Genomic DNA, 21,714 nt, shown 5'->3' on the forward strand with positions numbered 1-21,714 from the left:
GGAAAAGTGAAGACTTGCTGGAACAAGTGCTGTAACTGCTTATAAACAAGAATGCACTGTAAATTCTATGAAACAAGAGGAGCTCTGCACAACAGAACTGAGAACATGCACCAAGGTACCCTAATGCTGAGCTGAAATCCTTGGTGAAGGAGATAGACAGGAGGACAGAGTTCCTCTAAATACCGAGCTAAGAGGGTCTGCAGACAACTGGCAAGAGAGATGGGCAGATAACTGTAATGGTCAGTGCCATGAGTTTAACCCTGTGGACCTGTGCCCCAGGAAAATCAATCAAATGGTCATGGTAGTGAATTTGTCTTCAAATGCCAAATCCCATTAATTGCACCACTAGACTCACACTGTTCAATGCATCACACCCCCATCACTTACCATCTCCTCTGGGCTTGAGAGGAACTTGCTGTGGGAGAATCCAGTTGTCATGGTCCATGTCCGTACCAATGACATAGATAGCACTAAGAAAGAGGTTCTGCTTGGGGATTATGAACAGGTAGGGGCTAAAGTAAAAAGTAGAACTACAAAGGTAATAAGCTCTTGATTACGACATGAGCCACGAGCTGTGGATAAATAACATTAGAGAGTTAAATGCATGGTACAATGTTTGGTGTGGGAGAAAAGGTTTTGATTCATGGGGCACTGACACCAATACTGCAGAAAGTGCGAGTTGCACCAGCCTTCACTTGAACTATGCTGAGACAAGTGTTCTAGCGAGTCATATAACTAAGGTAGTAGAGAGGGCTTTAAACTAAATACGGAGTAGGGAGGAATCACGTGAGGTGAGATATGGTAAATTTAAAAGAAAGGTCAAGGCAATAGTCAGAGTAGCAATATGAGCAATGATAACCAGGAACGGACAGAGCACACAAACTGAAGAGTGCATCAGCAAAAAAGCACAGTTTGCAAAATTAGTACAAAAACAGACTTAAATGCTCTGAATCTGAATGCATGCAGCATTTGTAACAAAACGGATGAATTGGTAGCTCAATAGAAATAAATATGTATGACATGATGGCCATTACTGCGACATGGATGCTGACCAAAGCTGCAACCTACATATTTGCGGGTATTTGACATTTTGGAAAGACAGGAATCGAAGAAAAAGTGGTGTTAATTCGGAATGGCATTAATACAACAGTAAGAGATAGCCTTACTTCAGAAGACCAAGATGTAGAATCAGTTTGGATTGAGATAAGAAGTCACTTGGGAGTAATTTATAGGCCCCGTAACTGTAGCTACTCTTCAGGAAAACTACACAGGAAGAAATAATGGGAACCTGTAAGAAAAGTACTGCAATAACCATGGGTGATTTCAATCCTCATATAGATTAGATAAATCAGATTGGCAAAGTTGATGAGGAAGACCAGTTCATAGAGTTATTCAGGACAGTGTCTTAAAGCAGTACATTCTGTTGCTAATCAGGAAGCAGGCTATTTTAGGCCTGGCAATGTGCAATGAAACAGAATTAATCAATGATATCATAGTAAGGAAACCTTTGAGCAACAGTGATAATATGATAGAATTTCATGTTCAGTTTGGTGAGATGTGTGTATCTAAGACAAGGGAGTACTCAATGAATGACAGTAGACTAGGAAGCTCAGAGGAACTGAGGGATCTTTGGGTGCTTGTCCACAGATCCCTGAATGCAGAAGGACAGATTAATAGGGTAGTTAAAAAAGCATAAAGGACACTTGCCTTTATCCGGCTTGGCAGAGATTATAAGAGCAGGGAAGTTATGTTGGAGCTGTTCCAAACTTTGGTTAGACCACAGCTGGAGTACTGTGTGCAGTTCTGGTCATCTCACTATAGGAAGGATGTGATTGAACTGGAGAGGGTACAGAGGAGATTTTTGAGGACTTTGCAAGCAACGGGATCGTGCAGATGTGGTGTACTTGGATTTCCAAAAGGCATTCACTAAATTGCTCTTTAAAGGTTACTTCACAAAATAAGAGCTCATATTGTAGGGATAGATGATTGGTTAGGGAACAGAAAGCAGAGCGTAGGAATAAATTAATAATTTTTCACTTGACGAGCTCAAACTAGTGGAGTGTCACAATGATCAGTACTGGTGCCTCAAATTCAGATTTATATTAAAAGCAGAATACTGCGTATTTCTATTTTTGTCCAGTTACGGGGTGATAAGGGGTGGGGCTCATTATGAACAAATAAGGTGACATAATGAGTACTTTGTGTTGATGTTTTCTGAGGAAGAGGATGCTGATGAAATATCAGTAGAAGCAGAGATGGTAGAGATAATGATAGGCAGGATGTATGTGAAAGTATGTCAATAATTATATTGGATAAGTTGCCAGATTTGGATGCATCCTCAGTTGCAAAAGAAAGTGAGGGTGGAGACGGCAGAAGGGCTTGCCATATTCTTCTAGATTTTTTTTAGATATGGGGAATATTCTAGGAGATTGGAAAGTGAAACCTTTGTTCAAAAATTCACAATTCCTAGTGACATGAGCGGTAGGTAATGTTTTAGAAACCGTAATCAAGGGTAAAAAAAATAGCAGTCACTTGGAGAGATTTGAATTCATTAAGGAGAGCCAGCACTGATTTGTCAAAGGCAGAGATTGAATTTGATTTATCTAATTGAATTTTTTGATAAAATAACAGAAAAAATTGATATAGGGAATGCACTGGATATTGTCTATGTTGCATATATACTGGATAGATTGGTAGAATGGGAAGACAAGTGGCAAATGTGATACATTTTGGCAGAAATAACAGGGAAAGGCAATATATGCTTAATTTCACAGTTGGCAATATATGTTTAATTGCACAGTTCTAAAGAGTGTGGAGGGATAGAGGAACCTATGGGTGCATCTTCACATGCCCTTGAGGTGGCAGGACATATTAAGAGAGTAATTAGAAAAGTACACAGAATCTTGGGCATTATAAATTGAGCAGTTTAGCACAAAAGCCAAGAAGTAGTACTAAACTTTAATGAAGCTCTGGTTGGCCACAACACGAGTTATTGTGTCCACTTCCAGCCACCACACTTTCGGAAGGATGTGAGTGTCCTTGAGCATGGACAGAGGAGATTTATCAGAATTATTCTTGTGTGAGGGAATTTAGCTATATTAGATTGGAGAAGCTGGAGCTCTTCTCCTTGGAGCAAAGGAGGCCGTGGGGAGATCTGACAGAGGTGGGACAGTGGTTAGCACTGCTGCCTCAAAGCGCCAGGGACCTGGGTTCAATTCCGGCCTCTGGTGACTGACTTGGGGAGTTTGCACTTTCTCCCCGTGTCTGCATGCGATTCCTCCGCGTGCTCCGGTTTCCTCCCACAGTCCACAAATGTGTGGATTAGATTGATTGGCCATGCTAAATTGTCCCTTAGTGTTCAAAATGTTAGGTGGGGCTACTGGGTTACAGGGATAGGGTTGGGTTGGCGTGTAGGTAGGTTATTCTTTCCAAGGGTCGGTGCAGACTCGATTGGCCGAATGGCCTCCTTCTGCACTGTAGAGATTCTCCTAGCGGTGTACACGATTGTGACAGGTTTTGGACAAGTTAGGCAAAGAAAATCTGCTCCCATTAGCTGGTCCAAGGGACACAGATTTAAGATTTTGGCAAGCGATGAAGTAAGCAAGAAATCTTTTACACAAGTAAGTGGTAATGACTTGGAACTCGTTGCCTATGGGGATAGTGGATGCGGTAACATTCAATGATTTCAAAAGGAAAGTGGATAGGCACTTGGGGAAATAAACTTGCAGAGCTCTGCGAATTGAGCAGGGGAATGGGTCTGACTGGGATATTCTATCATGAGCCAGCATGGGCTTGATGGCCTCATTCTCACTACATGACTCTAAAATATCATGGGCGGGATTCTCCACTCCCACGCCGAAGTGGCCGCGCCGTCGTGAACGCCGTCGAGGTTCACGACAGCGCGAAACGGCCCCGGTCCCGACCGATTCAGGCCCTGACAATGGGCCAGGATCGGGGCCACGTCATCTACACGCGCCAGGCCTTGTCGCCCGCGTAAAGGCGGCGCCGGATAACAGGCGTCATCCGCGCATGCGCAGGTTGGCCGGCGCCAAACCGCGCATGCGTGGTTGCCGTCCTCGCTAAGTCCGCCCCGCAAGAAGATGGACGGATCTTACGGGGCCGCGGAAGGAAGGAGATCCTGCTTCAGAGAGGACGGCCCGACGATCGGTGGGCACCGATCGCGGGCACCCCAGCGTTCACGCACCGCTCACGACGGCAGCGACCGGGTGTGGATGGCGCCGGGGGGGGGAACCCGCCATTTTGGCCTGCCGCTCGGCCCATCCGGGCCTGAGAATAGCGGGGGTGCCGGAAAATCGCCATCTTGGGTGTCACCGGCGATTCTGCGGCCTGTGAAACTCGACCAGGCCTTTCCCGCCGCTTGGGAGAATCTCGGGAGGGCGTCGGACCGGCGTCCCGGGAAAATTTGGCGGCCCAGGCGATTCTCCCAACCGGCGCGGGAGTGGAGAATCGCGCCCCGCATCCTTTATAGAAGCCATTTTAAACACCTGGAATTACAAGTTTCTGAAATGTGTTGCCAACAGGATTCCATCCAAAAAATCTTGCTAGCAATTTCCAAGAAAGCAGCAGACAACAGCAGTGCCTACGAAAAGCATCGAATCCTGATGATGTATCGTTTGTTTGTAAACTTGCTGCTGAAAGAGATAAAAGACGGCCTGGGTGGCGTTTGGGCATTTGTTCTTCGTGATGTCATCTACAGTCTGATCCACCATTTCAACAGCTGGTCAGTCTTTCATTTTCTTATTCTTTTGAAGGTTCAGTTACATTTTATTTTGCCAAGTAAAGACTGCATTAAACAAAAAGTTAATTCATTTTCTCTTCCCCCTTGTAAAGATTCCATCTCTTTCCATTGTGCTGTTCCATAAACACCGGCCACGTTCTCACTCTTCTAGTTATCGAAAAGCTAAATTATTCCTGGAGTGGGGGTTGGAGGGGAATTGCAGTTTAGGTGGACTTCACCTTACCTGATGCATTTTGTAAGAGGGGATCATTGAATAGCATTACGTTGCTGAGGCCCTTGTTAATTGTTTTCCCCTACCTACCTGAAGAATGCTGGTTTTCTTCTGGTTTGCTAGCTACCTACTAACTCATCGCAGGTTGAATCTAGAAACCTTCCTGGTTTGTGATTCTTATTTCAAGACGGGGGAATGATCTACCAGGCCATGAATGACTAGGTTTTTCTTTTCATTTTAGTATTTGATTGTTCTCAAAATATTATTCTGTGTAATATTAATTGTTCATGTCAACCTTGGCTTCTTCATTCTCTTCCCTTAAGGAATTACTCCTAACAATAGGAGGTTGTCCAAATGATTGAAGCATCATGGAAACAAAATTAGTACATTAGATCAATCACCCTTTGAATTGTTCTGTCACTTGGCTGCATAATAAAATTCTGTTTGGAAGAATCACTTTTATCTACCTGCTGATATTGGAGTGTGGTGTTTAATGCCTCCTAATCTAGTATATTCAAAGCACAAAATTAGTTAAGTGTTATGGGCCAGGGTTTAGAGAACCCCAAGGTTTACCATGGAGTTCACCTGACCTACAACTTTTAATAGATTGTGGTATGGGGAGCACACGGCCCACTCTACAGGTGTGGTACAGCAGAAATGGAAAAGTATTTCTTAAAGCAAAACAATGTTTATTCTACGAACTTAAGTTAACCTTTTTGAAACTTTCAGTGAGCATCTCAGCAACCATCAATTCACATACAACCCCCAAAGAATACAACACTAAGTAATCCTTTAAGCTTTCCTTTTAACGTCCAGAAGACTTACAAAAGAAACACATTTTAACAGAAGCGCATCAGGTTAAACTCACTACTGAAAACATTTATAATTCTGAATTCACCAAATGATCAAGAGATAGTCTTTTCATGGCAGAGAGATCAACAGTACAGCTGCTCTGCCTGGTTTCAGCTCCAACACTGAAAACGAAACTAAAACACGCCCTGCAGCAAACAGCCTAAAACGAAAGTAAAAAAGCTGACAGACAGACAGCCCAGCTCCACCCACACTCTGACATCACTGATAAACACCCATTTCTTAAAGGTACATTTCTTAAACACCCATTTCTTAAAGGTACTCTCACATGACACCTCCCCCCCCCCCCCCCAAAGAAAAAATAAAATAAACCATCAACTTCAAGATGGTTTCATTTTTCACCTTTTCACTATCCTTTAAGAAATGTACACAGTAAATATACGTTTTCATTTCAAAAAACACAATACACGCAAACAGGTACAATAACATAGTCCATTTTCTTTCCGTTCGTCTTCCTCCACCTGAAATCTTTCTCGATTGACAGTCTCTTTGAACAAGAAGATCCTTACACGATCCGCCCATTTCTCTACGCCTCGGCGTTTCTCTTTAAAGTCAGATACTTTAGTTCAATCTGATCGCAGAGTCCCTTGTAATTCTCCAACACGGGAGCATTGGTTATCACAGCTTTCAGGCCGTCAAATGCCTGTTGAAACTACGCTGTCCACCGGAATTTGTTACGCTTCTTGAGCAACTCCCGTCAGTGGAGCAATCACGCTACAAAACATTTTCACCAATGTTCGAACAAATCCACTCATGCCAAGAAATCGCATTATTTCCCTTCGTCTTGAGGGTACCGGGAAACTCCTCAATACCTGTTGCTTTCACATCCTGTGTGACCATTCGACCCTGTCTGAGTGTATAGCCAAGGAAAGTGACTTGGGCTTTTCCAAATTCACTTTTGGCTAGGTTTATCACCAAACCCGCCTCCTGAAGTCGATCAAATAAACTCAAATGGGTAATCATGAAAGAATTTGTTAGTTAACCGTTGAAATGTGGCTGGGGCGTTTTTCATGCCAAATGGCATAACTTTGAATTGGTATATACCATCTGGAGTCACAAAAGCTGAAATCTCCTTCGCCCTTTCGGAGAAAGGTACCTGCCAGTAACCTTTATGTAAATCCAATTTAGAAATAAAAGAGGATTGTCCCGCTTTCTCAATGCAATCCTCCAAACGTGGGATAGGATAAGAGTCCGTTCTTGCAACTGCATTAACCTTTCTATAGTCCACACACAACCATTGGGTACCGTCCGGTTTAGGTACCATCACTATGGGTGAGCTCCATTGGCTGCAATCCACTTCAATTATGCCATTTTTAAGCATACTCTCACTCTCTTTGTTAACCTGTGCCAGGTTTAACGGGTTAAGTCTGTATGGATGTTGTTTGATTGGAACAGCATTTCCCACATCTACATTCATGTATAGCCATTTTAGTACTTCCCAATTTATCTCCACAAACTTGCCCATGTGATATCAATAACTCTTTCAGGCCAGTTCGTTTTTCCTCTGGAAGGTAACTCAACAATTTATCTAAATTTTTAAGAACATCCTCGTTTTCCAATTTAATTTGCTGTATGTCAAATTCCAGGTCATCTGGATTTGGTTCGTCACTTTGAGTTAGAATCATTAAAACCTCCTTTTTCTCTCCTTCCCTTTCAAAGTACCTTTTAAGCATATTCACATGACACACTCGGTGAGTTTTCCTTCAATCCGGCGTTTTTAACCACATAATTCACCTCACTTAATTTCCTTTCAATCTGATACGGTCCACAAAACCTTGCTTTTAAAGGTTCACCTACTACTGGTAACAAGCCTAAAACTTTATCTCCACTGGCAAAACTACAAACTTTGGATTTCTTGTCTGCTACCCGTTTCATCACATTTTGTGCAAATTTTAAATGTTGTCTAGCCAATTCACCTGCTCTATTTAATCGTTCCCTAAAATTTTACATGTAATCCAGTAATGTAATTTCCGCTTTCTCACTCACCAATTTTTCCTTAATCAATTTAAGTGGTCCTCTTACCTCATGACCAAAAATTAGTTCAAAAGGACCGAATTTGGTTGACTCATTAGGTGCATCCCTAATTGCAAACAGTACGAATGGAATTCCTTTATCCCAATTCTCTGGATAATCGTGACAATAAGCCCTCAACATTGTCTTTAATGTCTGATGCCACCTTTCTAACGTTCCCTGTGATTCTGGATGGTATGCAGTTGATTTAAATTGTTTTATTCCTAAGCTATCCATAACTTCTTTGAATAACGTTGAGGTAAAATTTGATCCTTGATCCGATTGTATTTCTATGGGTAGTCCATATCTAGTAAAGAATTTAAGTAACTCCTCCACAATCTTTTTAGCTGTAATATTACGTACTGGAATGGCCTCTGGAAACCTAGTAGACACATCCATTATAGTCAAAAGATATTGATTCCCACTTTTTGTTTTAGGAAGCGGTCCTACGCAATCAATTAGGACCCTTGTAAAAGGTTCCTCAAATGCTGGAATGGGTATTAAGGGTGCTGGTTTTATCACTGCTTGAGGTTTCCCTATCACTTAACATGTGTGACATGATCGACAAAATTTAACTACATCTTTATGTAGTCCAGGTCAATAAAATGTTTTTGGATTTTATCTTGAGTTTTCCTTATTCCCAAATCACCTCCCACTGGTACCTCGTGTGCAACTCGCAACACCCCCTTTCTATACCCTACCGGCAATACTACTTGATGAACTTCTGCCCACTTTTCATCCGCCTGCATATGTAAAGGTCTCCATTTTCTCATCAAGACATCACTTTTACGGTAATAACACTCTGGTATACACTCAGATTCCTCTTCCGTGTATGCTTTCTGATATATCTGTTTTATTTCTACATCTTTCTGTTGTAACTCCACCAATTTTCCTGAACTAAAAATATCCACCTCATCCTCCACCTGTTCTTGTTCTTTATCAACCATCTGATCAAAAATCGTTTCTGATAATTGCACTTCAACTTCATCTTCATTCTTTGATTTCTCCTCTTGTCTTAACCTGTGACTTTGCGACCTTGTTACTACACAATCTGTAAAAATCCCAGGATAGTCGTCCTTCAACCCTTCAGTTGACTGACTTTCCACTGGCTTATCAACCACAGTAGGCATCACTCCCACCTGCGATGCAGCTATATCATTACCCAAGATAAACTGTATTCCTGGCCAAGATAGTTTCTCTATTACTCCAACTACCACTTCACCACTCTTCACTGGACTTTCCAACCTTACCTTATATAATTGAACACTACTCCTCTCACCCTGAATTCCACATATTACCACCATTTCTGGCAACATTCTTCCCAGACTACTTAACTCCTCATCTCTTACTATTAAAGATTGACTAGCTCCCGTATCTCTTAAAATTGTGACTTATTTACCTGCTGCTCCTGATACACATGAGTAAACTTTACCCACACAAGTAAATTCTTTAAAGACATCTGGCACTTTCTTATCAATCACCTCTTGATCAGGCTGTACAATCTTTTGCATCTCCTTCGCTTCACTTGGGCTTTCCTTTACCACTCTAACAAACCCCACTGTCTTACCCTGTTTTACCACATCAGCATTCCCAGTGCTTTTCTTCAACTACCAACACTGTGACTTTACATGGCCTAGTTTATTACAGTGAAAACAGTTGAAACTTTTCATGTCTCTTCCACTCCTGGATTTCTTTTTTAGTCTGAGGTTTACTCTCTTTATTATCTCCCATCAGATCACCTTTACTTTTACCACTTGAGTATTTCTCATGTCCCCAGTTTCTATCCCTCACAGGCTGACACTGATGTCGGAAACCAAACTTTGATTTATGAACGAATTCATAATCATCTGTCATTTCTGCTGCTAATCTCGCAGTTTTAACCCTCTGTTCTTCCACACGAGTTCTCACTAAATCAGGAATCAAATTTTTTAACTCCTCCAAAAGTGTAATTTCTCTGAGAGCTTCATACGTTTTGTCTATTTTCAAAGCCCTTATCCACCTAACAAAATTACTCTGTTTGATCCTTTCAAACTCCATGTATGTTTGATAAATTCTTTCCTTAAATTTCTAAACCTTTGCCTGTAGGCTTCAGGTACTAGTTCATACCACCTAAGATGGAATTTTTCACCTCCTCATACGTTCCAGATACCTCCTCCGGTAATGATGCAAACACTTCACTAACCCTACCTACCAGCTTTGTTTGAATCAGTAATGCCCACATGTCCTGTGGCCATTTCATTTGTTTAGCTACCTTCTCAAATGAAATGAAAAAGGCTTCCAATTCTTTCTCGTCAAACCTTGGCAGTGGTTGGACATATTTAAATAGATCTCCACCAAGCCTTCGACGATGACACTCTTTCTCACTATCCTCATCACTATCATCCAACTAAACGTTTCCCTTTACGCCTGCCAATTTTAACTGACTGTCATGTTTCATGGTCATTTTCTGAAGTTCAAACTCTCTCTCTTTATCTTTTTCCCTGATCTGTATCACCCTCTCTCTTTTTCCTCTCTATCTCTTTCATATTGTAGCTACTTTAATTCTTTCTTATGTTCAATTTTTTTTAAGTTGGAACTGAATTTTTGCCATTTCCAGTGAGTCAAACTGTGTCTCAGGCAACTTTAAATGCTTAGCCACCGCCATAATTACCTCATCTTTTCGCATTTTGTCACGTAATGTGTTTTTTTTAACAAACAATTTTATTGAGGTATCCTCTCTTTCCCCCCCCCCCCCCCCCCCCCCACCACCACCACCACCACCACCACTTGCTGATGCTTACTCCTCTGCGAAGAAGTCCATAAATGGCTGCCACCTTCGGGCTAACCCTAATAGCGAACCTCTCAAGGCGAACTTGACTTTCTCTAGGCCAAGAAAGCTCGCCATGTCCGGTAGCCATACCTCAGCCCTCGGGAGCTTTGAGTCCTTCCATGCTAACAGTATTCGTCGCCGGGCTACCATGGAAGCAAAGGTCAGAACGTCGGCCTCTCTCTCTTCCTGGACTCCCGGGTCCTCCGAAACCCGAAAGATTGCCAACTCGGGGCTCATTACCACCCCAGTTTTCAATACCCGGGACATGGCATCTGCAAACCCCTGCCAGTACCCCCTGAGTTTAGGGCACGACCAGAACATGTGTACATGGTTAGTCGGCCCTCCAGTGCATCTAGCACACTTGTCCTCCAGCCCGATGAATTTGCTCATCTGGGCCACTGTCATGTGGACCCGGTGCACGACCTTAAACTGGATCAGGCTGAGCCTGGTGCATGTTGCGGTCGTGTTTACTCTGCTCAGGGCTTCTGCCCAGACACCGTCCTCCATCCCCCCCCCCCCCCCCCCCCCGAGCTCCTCTTCCCACTTAAGCTTCAGGTCCTCGATCTGCGTAACCTCAGCTCCCATTAGTTCTTTGTAGACGTCTGAGACTACCCTCTCCCACCTCTCCCCGAGAAACTACCCTGTCCTGCCTCCCCTTCGGCAGAAGACGTGGGAAGGACGGCACCAGTCTGTGTACAAAATCCCGCACCTGCAAGTATCTAAATTCGTTCCCCCTCGCCAGCCCAAACTTCTCCTCCAGCGCGCTCATGCTCGGAAAGCTCCCTTCCAGGAACAGATCCCCCATCCTCACAATCCCCGCCCTCCTTCACAGTTGATACCCCCCCCCCGTCCATGTTCCCCAGGGCAGATTGGTGGTTGCCGCAGATTGGGGTCCACACCGATGCTCTTACCTCCCCTACATGCCTCCTCCACTGGCCCCAGATCCGAAGATCTGCCACCACTATCGGGCTGGTGGAGTACCACGCCGACAGGAGCGGCAGAGACACCGTGACCAGGGCTGCTAAGCTAGTGCCCCTGCACGAAGCAGCCTCCATCCGCTCCCAAACCGACCCCGCACCCACCATCCATTTTCTTATCATCGCTATGTTGGCCGCCCAGTAATTGTTGCTGAAGTTCGGCAACACCAGCCCCCCTTCTCCTCTGTTCCTTTCAAGCATCACACTCTTCACCCGTGGGGACTTCCCCGCCCATACAAATCCCAGAATAATTTTATTCAGCCTCTTAAAGAACGACCGCAGGATAAAGACGGGGAGACACCGAAAAACAAACAAGAACCGCGGGGGAATCGTCATCTTAACAGTCTGCACCCTCCCCGCCAATGACAGCGGGAACGCATCCCACCTCCGGACCTCCTCCCTCACTCGTTCCACCAGTCGGGACAGGTTGAGCTTATGCAACTTGCCCCAGTTTTTTCAGGTAATGTTAATTGCAATGTTTTTGCCAAATCTAACAGTCTGCTTTTAGTCTCTGTCCGTAAGGTACTGCGTGTGACCGTCTCCACCCCCAAAAACTTCTGAGCCTCTGAAAGAGCCATTGTCCACAACACACTCCCCACTTAAACTAAAATACCGCACCTGAAAAGCACCCACAATATGCTCACCCCTCACTGTCTTTAAGTTCACTAAGCCAATCCAATAGATAGACTTTTATCCCCCTCGAGCCTCCAATTGTTATGGGTCAGGGTTTAGAGCATCCCAAAGTGTATCATGGAGTTCACCTGACCCACAACTTTTAATAGATTGTGGTATGGGGAACACACGGCCCACTCTACAGATGTGGTACAGCAGAAATGGAAAAGTATTTCTTAAAGCAAAACAATGTTTATTCTACGAACTTAAGTTAACCTTTTTGAAACATACAGTGAACATCTTAGCAACCATCAATTCAAATACAACCCCCAAAGAATACAACACTAAGTAATCCTTTAAGCTTTCCTCTTAACATCCAGAAGACTTACAAAAGAAACACCATTTAACAGAAGCACATCACGTTAAAGTCACTACTGAAGACATTTATAATTCTGAATTCACCAAATGATCAAGAGATAGTCTTTTCATGGCAGAGAGATCAACAATACAGCTGCTCTGTCTGGCTTCAGCTCCAACACTGAAAACAAAACTAAAACACGCCCTGCAGCAAACAGCCTAAAACGAAAGTAAAAAGCTGACAGACAGCCCAGCTCCACCCACACTCTGATAACCCCCCCCCCCCCCCCGGGCCAGAACCCCCCCCCCCCCCCTGGGGCCAGATCCCCCCGCGCTCCCCTGAGGACTCCACAGGCCTCCGCAGAGCCAGGTCCAGGCGGTATGGACCTGGTGTAATCTACGCCGGCGGGACCCGCCGAAAACAGGTGGCCACTCGGCCCATCGCGGGCCGGAGAATCGCCGGGGGGGGGCGCTGCCAACGGCCCCCGACCGCGCGGCGCGATTCACGCCCCACCGATAAACCAGCGCCGGAGAATCTACCTCAAATTAGTTACAAGTGATGGTTTGTATAACGTATAGCAAGCATATTATAAGGTGTTATTAAGTTGACGAATATAAAGAACTTTCATTTCCATTAGCTACTTGTAGTGAATGGTTCCACAGCCATTTTGAGTTCATGTATACAAGATAATGGGGTATCTGAAATCCTAATATGGACTCCAATTGCTACAAAGACCCAAATTTTACACCAATGCCTTAAGTTAGATATTGGGTGAATCTTCTGTGGAGTAACAATCACCGTTGGATTACCACTGTACTCCTATTTTCTTACCTTTGACTGGAGCTCCACATTTCTCGCCTGGACATCTGATCTGGTCCTGCTGAGAAATGTGGAGCGCATCAGCTCCTGGAGGCTTTCAGTGCAGTGCAGGATCATCAGGGTAAATGAAGCCACGCCTCCTTTTTATGGCACTAGCCCCCGTAAACCAGTACGTTTATACGTCCCAGCCACTTTGAGAAGCTAAGAGAGAGATAATAAGGGAATAGGTGGGATGGTCAGAGGGTTGAGCGGGGTTGGGGAGTCGAGGGGGTGAGGCTAGGTGGGAGGATCAAGTGGTCAGGGAGGAGAGGAGATTGTTGGGAGGTTAGTTGTGAGTGGTCCAGTTTGGGGCGGGGGGGGGGGGGGGTTCATAAAGTAATTACCTAAGCGTTATTTTAATGATTCTAACCTTTCCTGGGTACCTTCTTCTTTGTAAGTCAGAACCATCCGAAGTCGCCAACGTTAAATCAGAGTTTTAGATAATTCCAGACACCGGGTAATTGCCCAACTGAAGTTGAAACTTCCTGGGCAAGTCTTTGCGGGGGACATCCTCGGGGTCCTCCAGTGCATCTTCTAGTGTACGACCCTCTGAGGAACAATAGGCCTGGGCCATCATTTTTTCAGTCCATTTGTTGCTAATATTCTTTTCAGGCCATCACACATGGATGATGTATCTACACGTAGTTTTTCTCTGTGTTGTGACCTTTTGAATGTTACTTGCCAAACTGCTGTGGAGCACTGTGGAGATGCACTTGAAAGCCACCTTCACGTTATCGTGGGCACGCTGATACCATTGGTCCATGAGCAACCAGGGATTCGCCAGCAGGTGAGCTGATTCATTATGTTGTCTTTGTTTGTGACTTGCAGTTTTAAGTCTCATGGGCTTAATTTTTTTCTTATTGAAACTGTAGTTTAAAAACTTAAAACATGTAGTAATAAAACGATTCTACCGTGTAATGTAGAAAAATCTCCCATTGTGCCCCACAGAAGCACAATCAAAATGGATTGGGCCTAAGACAGATACTTGGAGGAATGAACAAGTGTTTCGGAAGAGAGATTGGTGCAAAAGCATCAAGGGTTAGGGAAGTGGCGTGGCAGAGAGATTTAGGGAGGATACCCACAGTGTGTAGCTGTAGACAAAACGGCCAATGGGACCAGAGGAGACCAATAAGTAACCTAAACAACAATGGGGATTTAAAATTGGAGGTGTAAGGGGATGGAGAACAAATGTAGAACTGCACCTCTATAATAGTTTCATTTAAGTGTGAAACTGAGCTGAAATCGAACATGTTTCCTTTCTGTTCCTGAGTTTTAACACATCATTGTACCTCTCTATTTTAATGTTGATCCAAAAATTTAGTGAATTGTATTCATAACTCTTTCAGGCCCTAGAATTGCTGCGGTATCTAGTGATAACTAATCAAGGCAATGAGAACTTGTACAATGCAATTAGACGGTTGGATTCATTCCCTGATCTTCCTGACTTCAGAGAGCTGCGTCTTACCCAAGAGAAAATCAAGTACAGCAAAAGACAGTTCACATTGTTGGAGGTAAAAACAAATTTAAATGATTATTTGTAAAGGACTAAAATTCTTGCTTTCACTCATTCTTGGAAGAGCTTTGATGAAATTATACAATTTCACTTTTTAAGGGCGGCATGTGGCACAGTGGACAGCACTGGGACTGCGGCGCTGAGGACCCGGGTTTGAATCCTGGCCCTGGGTCACTGTCCGTGTGGAGTTTGCACATTCACGCCCACAAACCAAAGATGTGCAGGTTAGGTGGATTAGCCATGCTAAATTGTCCTTTATTTGGGAAAAAAAAAATTGGGTACTCTAAATTTATTTTTAAAATTTCACTTTTTAACTTATGCCTGCTTTTCACTGAAATTCTTGCAGAGGGGTTTATATCTGGCTGGTGAAAAATCTATGTACTCTTCTGAATTGTGGTAAATTGAACTTTCAAATGAAAGGGTTATAAAGGTGCAATAGTATTTTAACCATGTGAATTATGAAATAATTCACTTGACGTTTGAAAAGCCAGTTTGCACAACCTCTTACAAAACCAATCCCTATTTGAAATTGCTCTAAAATATCATGTTGCATGGTTGATGATAATTATGAGCAGATTAATTTCACACTGAGAGAACTGCCAGTTTAAAACACAGCTATCAGTCATAGCTGCTTTCTAGGAAAACAAAGTTTTGCCTGAGATGTTCATTAGTTCTGCACTCCATTGCCAGGCACAAAGCGGGTGCCAAACAATCTGTATGACTGGCTCATTACATGTTGAACGTACACCACCTGTCAAATTGGATTAAGCAACTTCATATGAAAAACATCTGTTTTCTGTGTTATAAAGCTTAATTTTGGCCTCTAGGTTTTCTGGTATTGAAGTGTTTTTGGCTGCCTTCAATATAGTTTTATTTCAATCATGGGTGTTCTGGTAGGGTTGCCTTTAAGGCTGGAGGATGAGGGTGAACACCCAAGAAAGTAGTTGAAATTGTAATATAAGAGAGAAGGCAAAAAGTCACACCTACAGAATATCTTCAAAAAACATCACTTGCCCTTCCTGAACTTCTCTGAAGCACAATGCATCATAGCAACTTTGCTTCACAAAGGAGGCTAACGCCAAACAATGTTTCCTGCTGTGGACACAACAAGCCTTGAACCAGGGCATGGAAGGCACTACTTGTGGCAGTCATAGTCACCCTTAACTTTTATGCTACAAGCTACAGAAGGTGACATCAATAGCATCATCCAGCTTGCGGTGTACTATTGGAAAAGGGTTCCACTCCCTTAACCACCAGAGCGCCATCTAGATTTTTATCTGCTTTGCATTTGTCATCATCAGCCCCTCAACTGAAAAACAATCCTCGGCCCCTCTGCCCTTACAAACCTTGTGCCTCATTTCCAACCTCACTTTTCTCTCCAAGTCTTTGAGTGTGTTGTCACTTCTCAAATCTGTGACCATCTCTCCTGAAAATCAGTGTTTCAACCCGAACGACCAATCAGGATTCCGCCCTTGCCTCAATACTGAAGCAACCATTATCAAAATGACAGAAGACATCCTATGTGACTGGTAAACTATGCTTCCTCGTTTTTCCTGACTGTAGTCCTTGACACGGTTTATCACACCATCCTTTTCAAATGCCTCTGTCATCTATGGAACCAAGTTTGTGGTGAGGACTGAAACTGGCTTTGGCTTTCCCAATATTTGGTTGGAGAAAATATCTACTCATCCAGCATTAGATACCAGACAAGCAGCAAGACAATTTAGAGATTGTGAAGAGAGAGGTGATGATGGAGTGGAGCTGAATGAAGTCAGCAGACATGTGGAATCTGATGTATTTTTGGACAATGTTGCCAAGGGGCAGCATTTAAAAAAAAAAAAAAAATAATCTTTATTGTCACATGTAGTACATTAACACTGCAATGAACTTCCGCTTGTGACCATGGAGTGATTGGTCACATAAAGGGCTGTTCCTGTTCAAAGACACAGAAAAGGGCTCTTTTTACCCAGATCTGGGTGGAATTTTGATGAAAAGGCGTAGGTGAATGTTAGAGGAGTAGTTTAGCCCTGGAATGGTATGTCTTCTGATCACCGGACCCGGCAGAAAACAGTGAGAGGTTCGGCTGGAAAGTTGAAACAGTCTTGTGCTTCACAGCCAGTCTCTCCCAGCATGCAGGCGGGGGAGGGGCAAGCTGTAAGGCCCCAGATACAGGAACTGATGACTTTTATCAAGGAGGAATTCCCTAAACAGAGGAAAGAAATGCATGAGGATCATGCAAAGGCCATTGCAGAAGCTGTCGGACCCCTGAAGAACACTTTGGAGCGGATGAAGAGGTGTTTGGAGGTGTAGGGGGTCACAGATTCGGGAGATTGAAGGAGTGATCGCGGACCACAGCGATCGTGTGGTGGCTCTGGAGGCGGAGGTGGGGCTCCTAGGAGACCTTTGTAAAACGCTGAGGGCAAAGGTTGAGCAGCAGGAGAATACCTCGAGAAGACAGAAACTGCCAATAGTGGGCCTGCCTGAAGGAGTGGAAGGTGTGAGTGCCACGAGGTACGTCTCGAGGATGCTGGCGGGACTGGTGGCAGAAGGGGTGCTAGATAAGGCACCTGAAGTGGACCGAGCGCATAGATTTCTGAGGCAAAAGCCTAGAGCTGGGGAGCCGCCGTGGGCGGTGATCGTGAGACTGCATAAATTTATGGAGAAAGGGAAAATTCGACGGTGGGCCAGGGAGAAGCGTAGCTGCGAACTGGAGGGAAATAACGTCCGGATTTATCAGGACATCGGAGCCGAGTTGGCAAAACGGCGGGCAGGTTTCAACAAGGTCAAGGTGGTGCTGTACCAGCGACAGATCAGGTTTGGGGTGCTCTACCCGGGAAAATTATGGGTGACGTTCGGAGGCCGGGAGCATTATTTTGAGGCCCCAGAAGCGGCCGAAGACTTCATTAAGGAGCATAAACTGGGGGAGAACTGAGTGGACAATGCTTGGGAACCGGGGTGCTGGCACTATGTAATGGTCGGGAGCATGTTTGAAGTGGGTATAGGGATTGGGGGATTTTCACCTTTTGTTGGGGGGGCGGGGTCTGTTCAATGTTGAGATTGTAAGGAGTTGTAGGGGTGAAAAGTTTATGTGGGGATGGATGTTCCCATCCCCACTCCTGTTTTATGGGACTGTTTGTGTTTAACATCTGTTTGTTTGCTTTTGGAGAAGGCTACCTGGAGTTCAGGAGAAGTCCTTGTTTGGGTTGGGGAGGGTAAGCCCAGTAGGAGGCCTTCTTTGAGCTGAGGAGTGGGGGGGAGAGAGGGAGGGGGAGGTCATTAGGATGTGCCTTTGGGCAGGGGCAGCCGCGCGATCAGGTTATGCTGGTGAAAGGAAGTGAGGTGGTGGGGGAGAAGGCCAAAAGGGGTAGCCGGGGGAGCGGGGTAAGGGGAAGTGGGGGGGGGGAAGAAGGGGAAAAGCGGGTGGGGGGGGTTTCTACGACCCGGCAGGGGGTGAGAGATGACATGGTCAAGGGCGAAGAAAGGGGCCATCTGGGATGGGCTAGGTACAGAGTGGAATTAAAGGGGCAGGAGTTAAGCGGGGAAGATGATGGACGGTAGTGGGGATTGGAGGTGCAAGCCTCCGGTAAGGTTGGTAACGTGGAACGTCCGAGGGCTGAATGGGCCGGTTAAAAGGGAGCGGGCGTTCGCGCACCTCAGGAGCTTTAAAGCGGGGGTTGTCTTTTTGCAGGAGACACACTTCCGTGTGAAGGACCAGGTTAGGTTAAGGAAGGGGTGGGTCAGGCAGGTTTTTCACTCGGGGTTTGATTTGAATTCGAAACTAGTATGGCAGGAGGGTGGGCACGGGAGCAATAGGTCAGAAGGTGAGAGCATTGAGGGAGAACTAGGGAATAGGGACAGTGTGGCTCTGAGGCAGAGCAGACGGGGAGAAGTTGCTGAACACAGCGGGTCTGGTGGCCTGAAGTGCATATGTTTTAATGCAAGGAGCATTACGGGTAAGGCAGATGAACTTAGAGCTTGGATTACTACTTGGAACTATGATGTTGTTGCCATTACAGAGACCTGGTTGAGGGAAGGGCAGGATTGGCAGCTAAACGTTCCAGGATTTAGATGTTTCAGGCGGGATAGAGGGGGATGTAAAAGGGGAGGTGGAGTTGCGCTACTTGTTCGGGAGAATATCACAGCTATACTGCGAGAGGACACCTCAGAGGGCAGTGAGGCTGTATGGGTAGAGATCAGGAATAAGAAGGGTGCAGTCACAATGTTGGGGGTATACTACAGGCCTCCCAACAGCCAGCGGGAGATAGAGGAGCAGATAGGTAGACAGATTTTGGAAAAGAGTAAAAACAACAGGGTTGTGGTGATGGGAGACTTCAACTTCCCCAATATTGACTGGGACTCACTTAGTGCCAGGGGCTTAGACGGGGCGGAGTTTGTAAGGAGCATCCAGGAGGGCTTCTTAAAACAATATGTAAACAGTCCAACTAGGGAAGGGGCGGTACTGGACCTGGTATTGGGGAATGAGCCCGGCCAGGTGGTAGATGTTTCAGTAGGGGAGCATTTCGGTAACAGTGACCACAATTCAGTAAGTTTTAAAGTACTGGTGGACAAGGATAAGAGTGGTCCGAGGATGAATGTGCTAAATTGGGGGAAGGCTAATTATAACAATATTAGGCGGGAACTGAAGAACATAGATTGGGGGCGGATGTTTGAGGGCAAATCAACATCTGACATGTGGGAGGCTTTCAAGTGTCAGTTGAAAGGAATACAGGACCGGCATGTTCCTGTGAGGAAGAAAGATAAATACGGCAATTTTCGGGAACCTTGGATGACGAGTGATATTGTAGGCCTCGTCAAAAAGAAAAAGGAGGCATTTGTCAGGGCTAAAAGGCTGGGAACAGACGAAGCCTGTGTGGCATATAAGGAAAGTAGGAAGGAACTTAAGCAAGGAGTCAGGAGGGCTAGAAGGGGTCACAAAAAGTTATTAGCAAATAGGGTTAAGGAAAATCCCAAGGCTTTTTACACGTACATAAAAAGCAAGAGGGTAGCCAGGGAAAGGGTTGGCCCACTGAAGGATAGGCAAGGGAATCTATGTGTGGAGCCAGAGGAAATGGGCGAGGTACTAAATGAATACTTTGCATCAGTATTCACCAAAGAGAAGGAATTGGTAGATGTTGAGTCTGGAGAAGGGGGTGTAGATAGCCTGGGTCACATTGTGATCCAAAAAGACGAGGTGTTGGGTGTCTTAAAAAATATTAAGGTAGATAGGTCCCCAGGGCCTGATGGGATCTACCCCAGAATACTGAAGGAGGCTGGAGAGGAAATTGCTGAGGCCTTGACAGAAATCTTTGGATCCTCGCTGTCTTCAGGGGATGTCCCGGAGGACTGGAGAATACCCAATGTTGTTCCTCTGTTTAAGAAGGGTAGCAAGGATAATCCCGGGAACTACAGGCCGGTGAGCCTTACGTCAGTGGTAGGGAAATTACTGGAGAGAATTCTTCGAGACAGGATCTACTCCCATTTGGAAGCAAATGGACGTATTAGTGAGAGGCAGCACGGTTTTGTGAAGGGGAGGTCGTGTCTCACTAACTTGATAGAGTTTTTCGAGGAGGTCACTAAGATGATTGATGCAGGTAGGGCAGTAGATGTTGTCTATATGGACTTCAGTAAGGCCTTTGACAAGGTCCCTCATGGTAGACTAGTACAAAAGGTGAAGTCACACGGGATCAGGGGTGAACTGGCAAGGTGGATACAGAACTGGCTAGGCCATAGAAGGCAGAGGGTAGCAATGGAGGGATGCTTTTCTAATTGGAGGGCTGTGACAATTGGTGTTCCACAGGGATCAGTGCTGGGACCTTTGCTCTTTGTAGTATATATAAATGATTTGGAGGAAAATGTAACTGGTCTGATTAGTAAGTTTGCAGACGACACAAAGGTTGGTGGAATTGCGGATAGCGATGAGGACTGTCTGAGGATACAGCAGGATTTAGATTGTCTGGAGACTTGGGCGGAGAGATGGCAGATGGAGTTTAATCCGGACAAATGTGAGGTAATGCATTTTGGAAGGTCTAATGCAGGTAGGGAATATACAGTGAATGGTAGAACCCTCAAGAGTATTGAAAGTCAAAGAGATCTAGGAGTACAGGTCCACAGGTCATTGAAAGGGGCAACACAGGTGGAGAAGGTAGTCAAGAAGGCATACGGCATGCTGGCCTTCATTGGCCAGGGCATTGAGTATAAGAATTGGCAAGTCATGTTGCAGCTGTATAGAACCTTAGTTAGGCCACACTTGGAGTATAGTGTTCAATTCTGGTCGCCACACTACCAGAAGGATGTGGAGGCTTTAGAGAGGGTGCAGAAGAGATTTACCAGAATGTTGCCTGGTATGGAGGGCATTAGCTATGAGGAGCGGTTGAATAAACTCGGTTTGTTCTCACTGGAACGAAGGAGGTTGAGGGGCGACCTGATAGAGGTCTACAAAATTATGAGGGGCATAGACAGAGTGGATAGTCAGAGGCTTTTCCCCAGGGTAGAGGGGTCAATTACTAGGGGGCATAGGTTTAAGGTGAGAGGGGCAAGGTTTAGAGTAGATGTACGAGGCAAGTTTTTTACGCAGAGGGTAGTGGGTACCTGGAACTCGCTACCGGAGGAGGTAGTGGAAGCAGGGACGATAGGGACATTTAAGGGGCACCTTGACAAATATATGAATAGGATGGGAAAAGAAGGATACGGACCCAGGAAGGGTAGAAGATTGTAGTTTAGTCGGGCAGTATGGTCGG

The 21,714-nt window shown here is 45.0% G+C and overlaps 1 protein-coding gene across 4 annotated transcripts in view; it reads left to right on the forward strand.

Annotated features, from left to right (window-relative positions):
• atm (ATM serine/threonine kinase) overlaps nucleotides 1-21,714 on the forward strand; it is a 244,812-nt gene that overhangs the window by 105,785 nt on the left and 117,313 nt on the right. For all 4 annotated transcript variants that reach the window (XR_011935196.1, XM_072476780.1, XM_072476782.1 and 1 more), the window contains exons 29-31: nucleotides 4,542-4,741; nucleotides 14,077-14,251; nucleotides 14,811-14,975. Coding sequence is in view for 3 of the 4 variants with exons in the window: in XM_072476780.1 (XP_072332881.1) it covers nucleotides 4,542-4,741; nucleotides 14,077-14,251; nucleotides 14,811-14,975 (540 nt within the window). In the remaining variant the exon portion in view is untranslated. The remainder of the gene's footprint in view (nucleotides 1-4,541; nucleotides 4,742-14,076; nucleotides 14,252-14,810; nucleotides 14,976-21,714) is intronic.

The sequence above is a fragment of the Scyliorhinus torazame genome, chromosome 15, assembly GCF_047496885.1.
Source record: "Scyliorhinus torazame isolate Kashiwa2021f chromosome 15, sScyTor2.1, whole genome shotgun sequence".
NCBI classification, from domain to species: domain Eukaryota; kingdom Metazoa; phylum Chordata; class Chondrichthyes; order Carcharhiniformes; family Scyliorhinidae; genus Scyliorhinus; species Scyliorhinus torazame.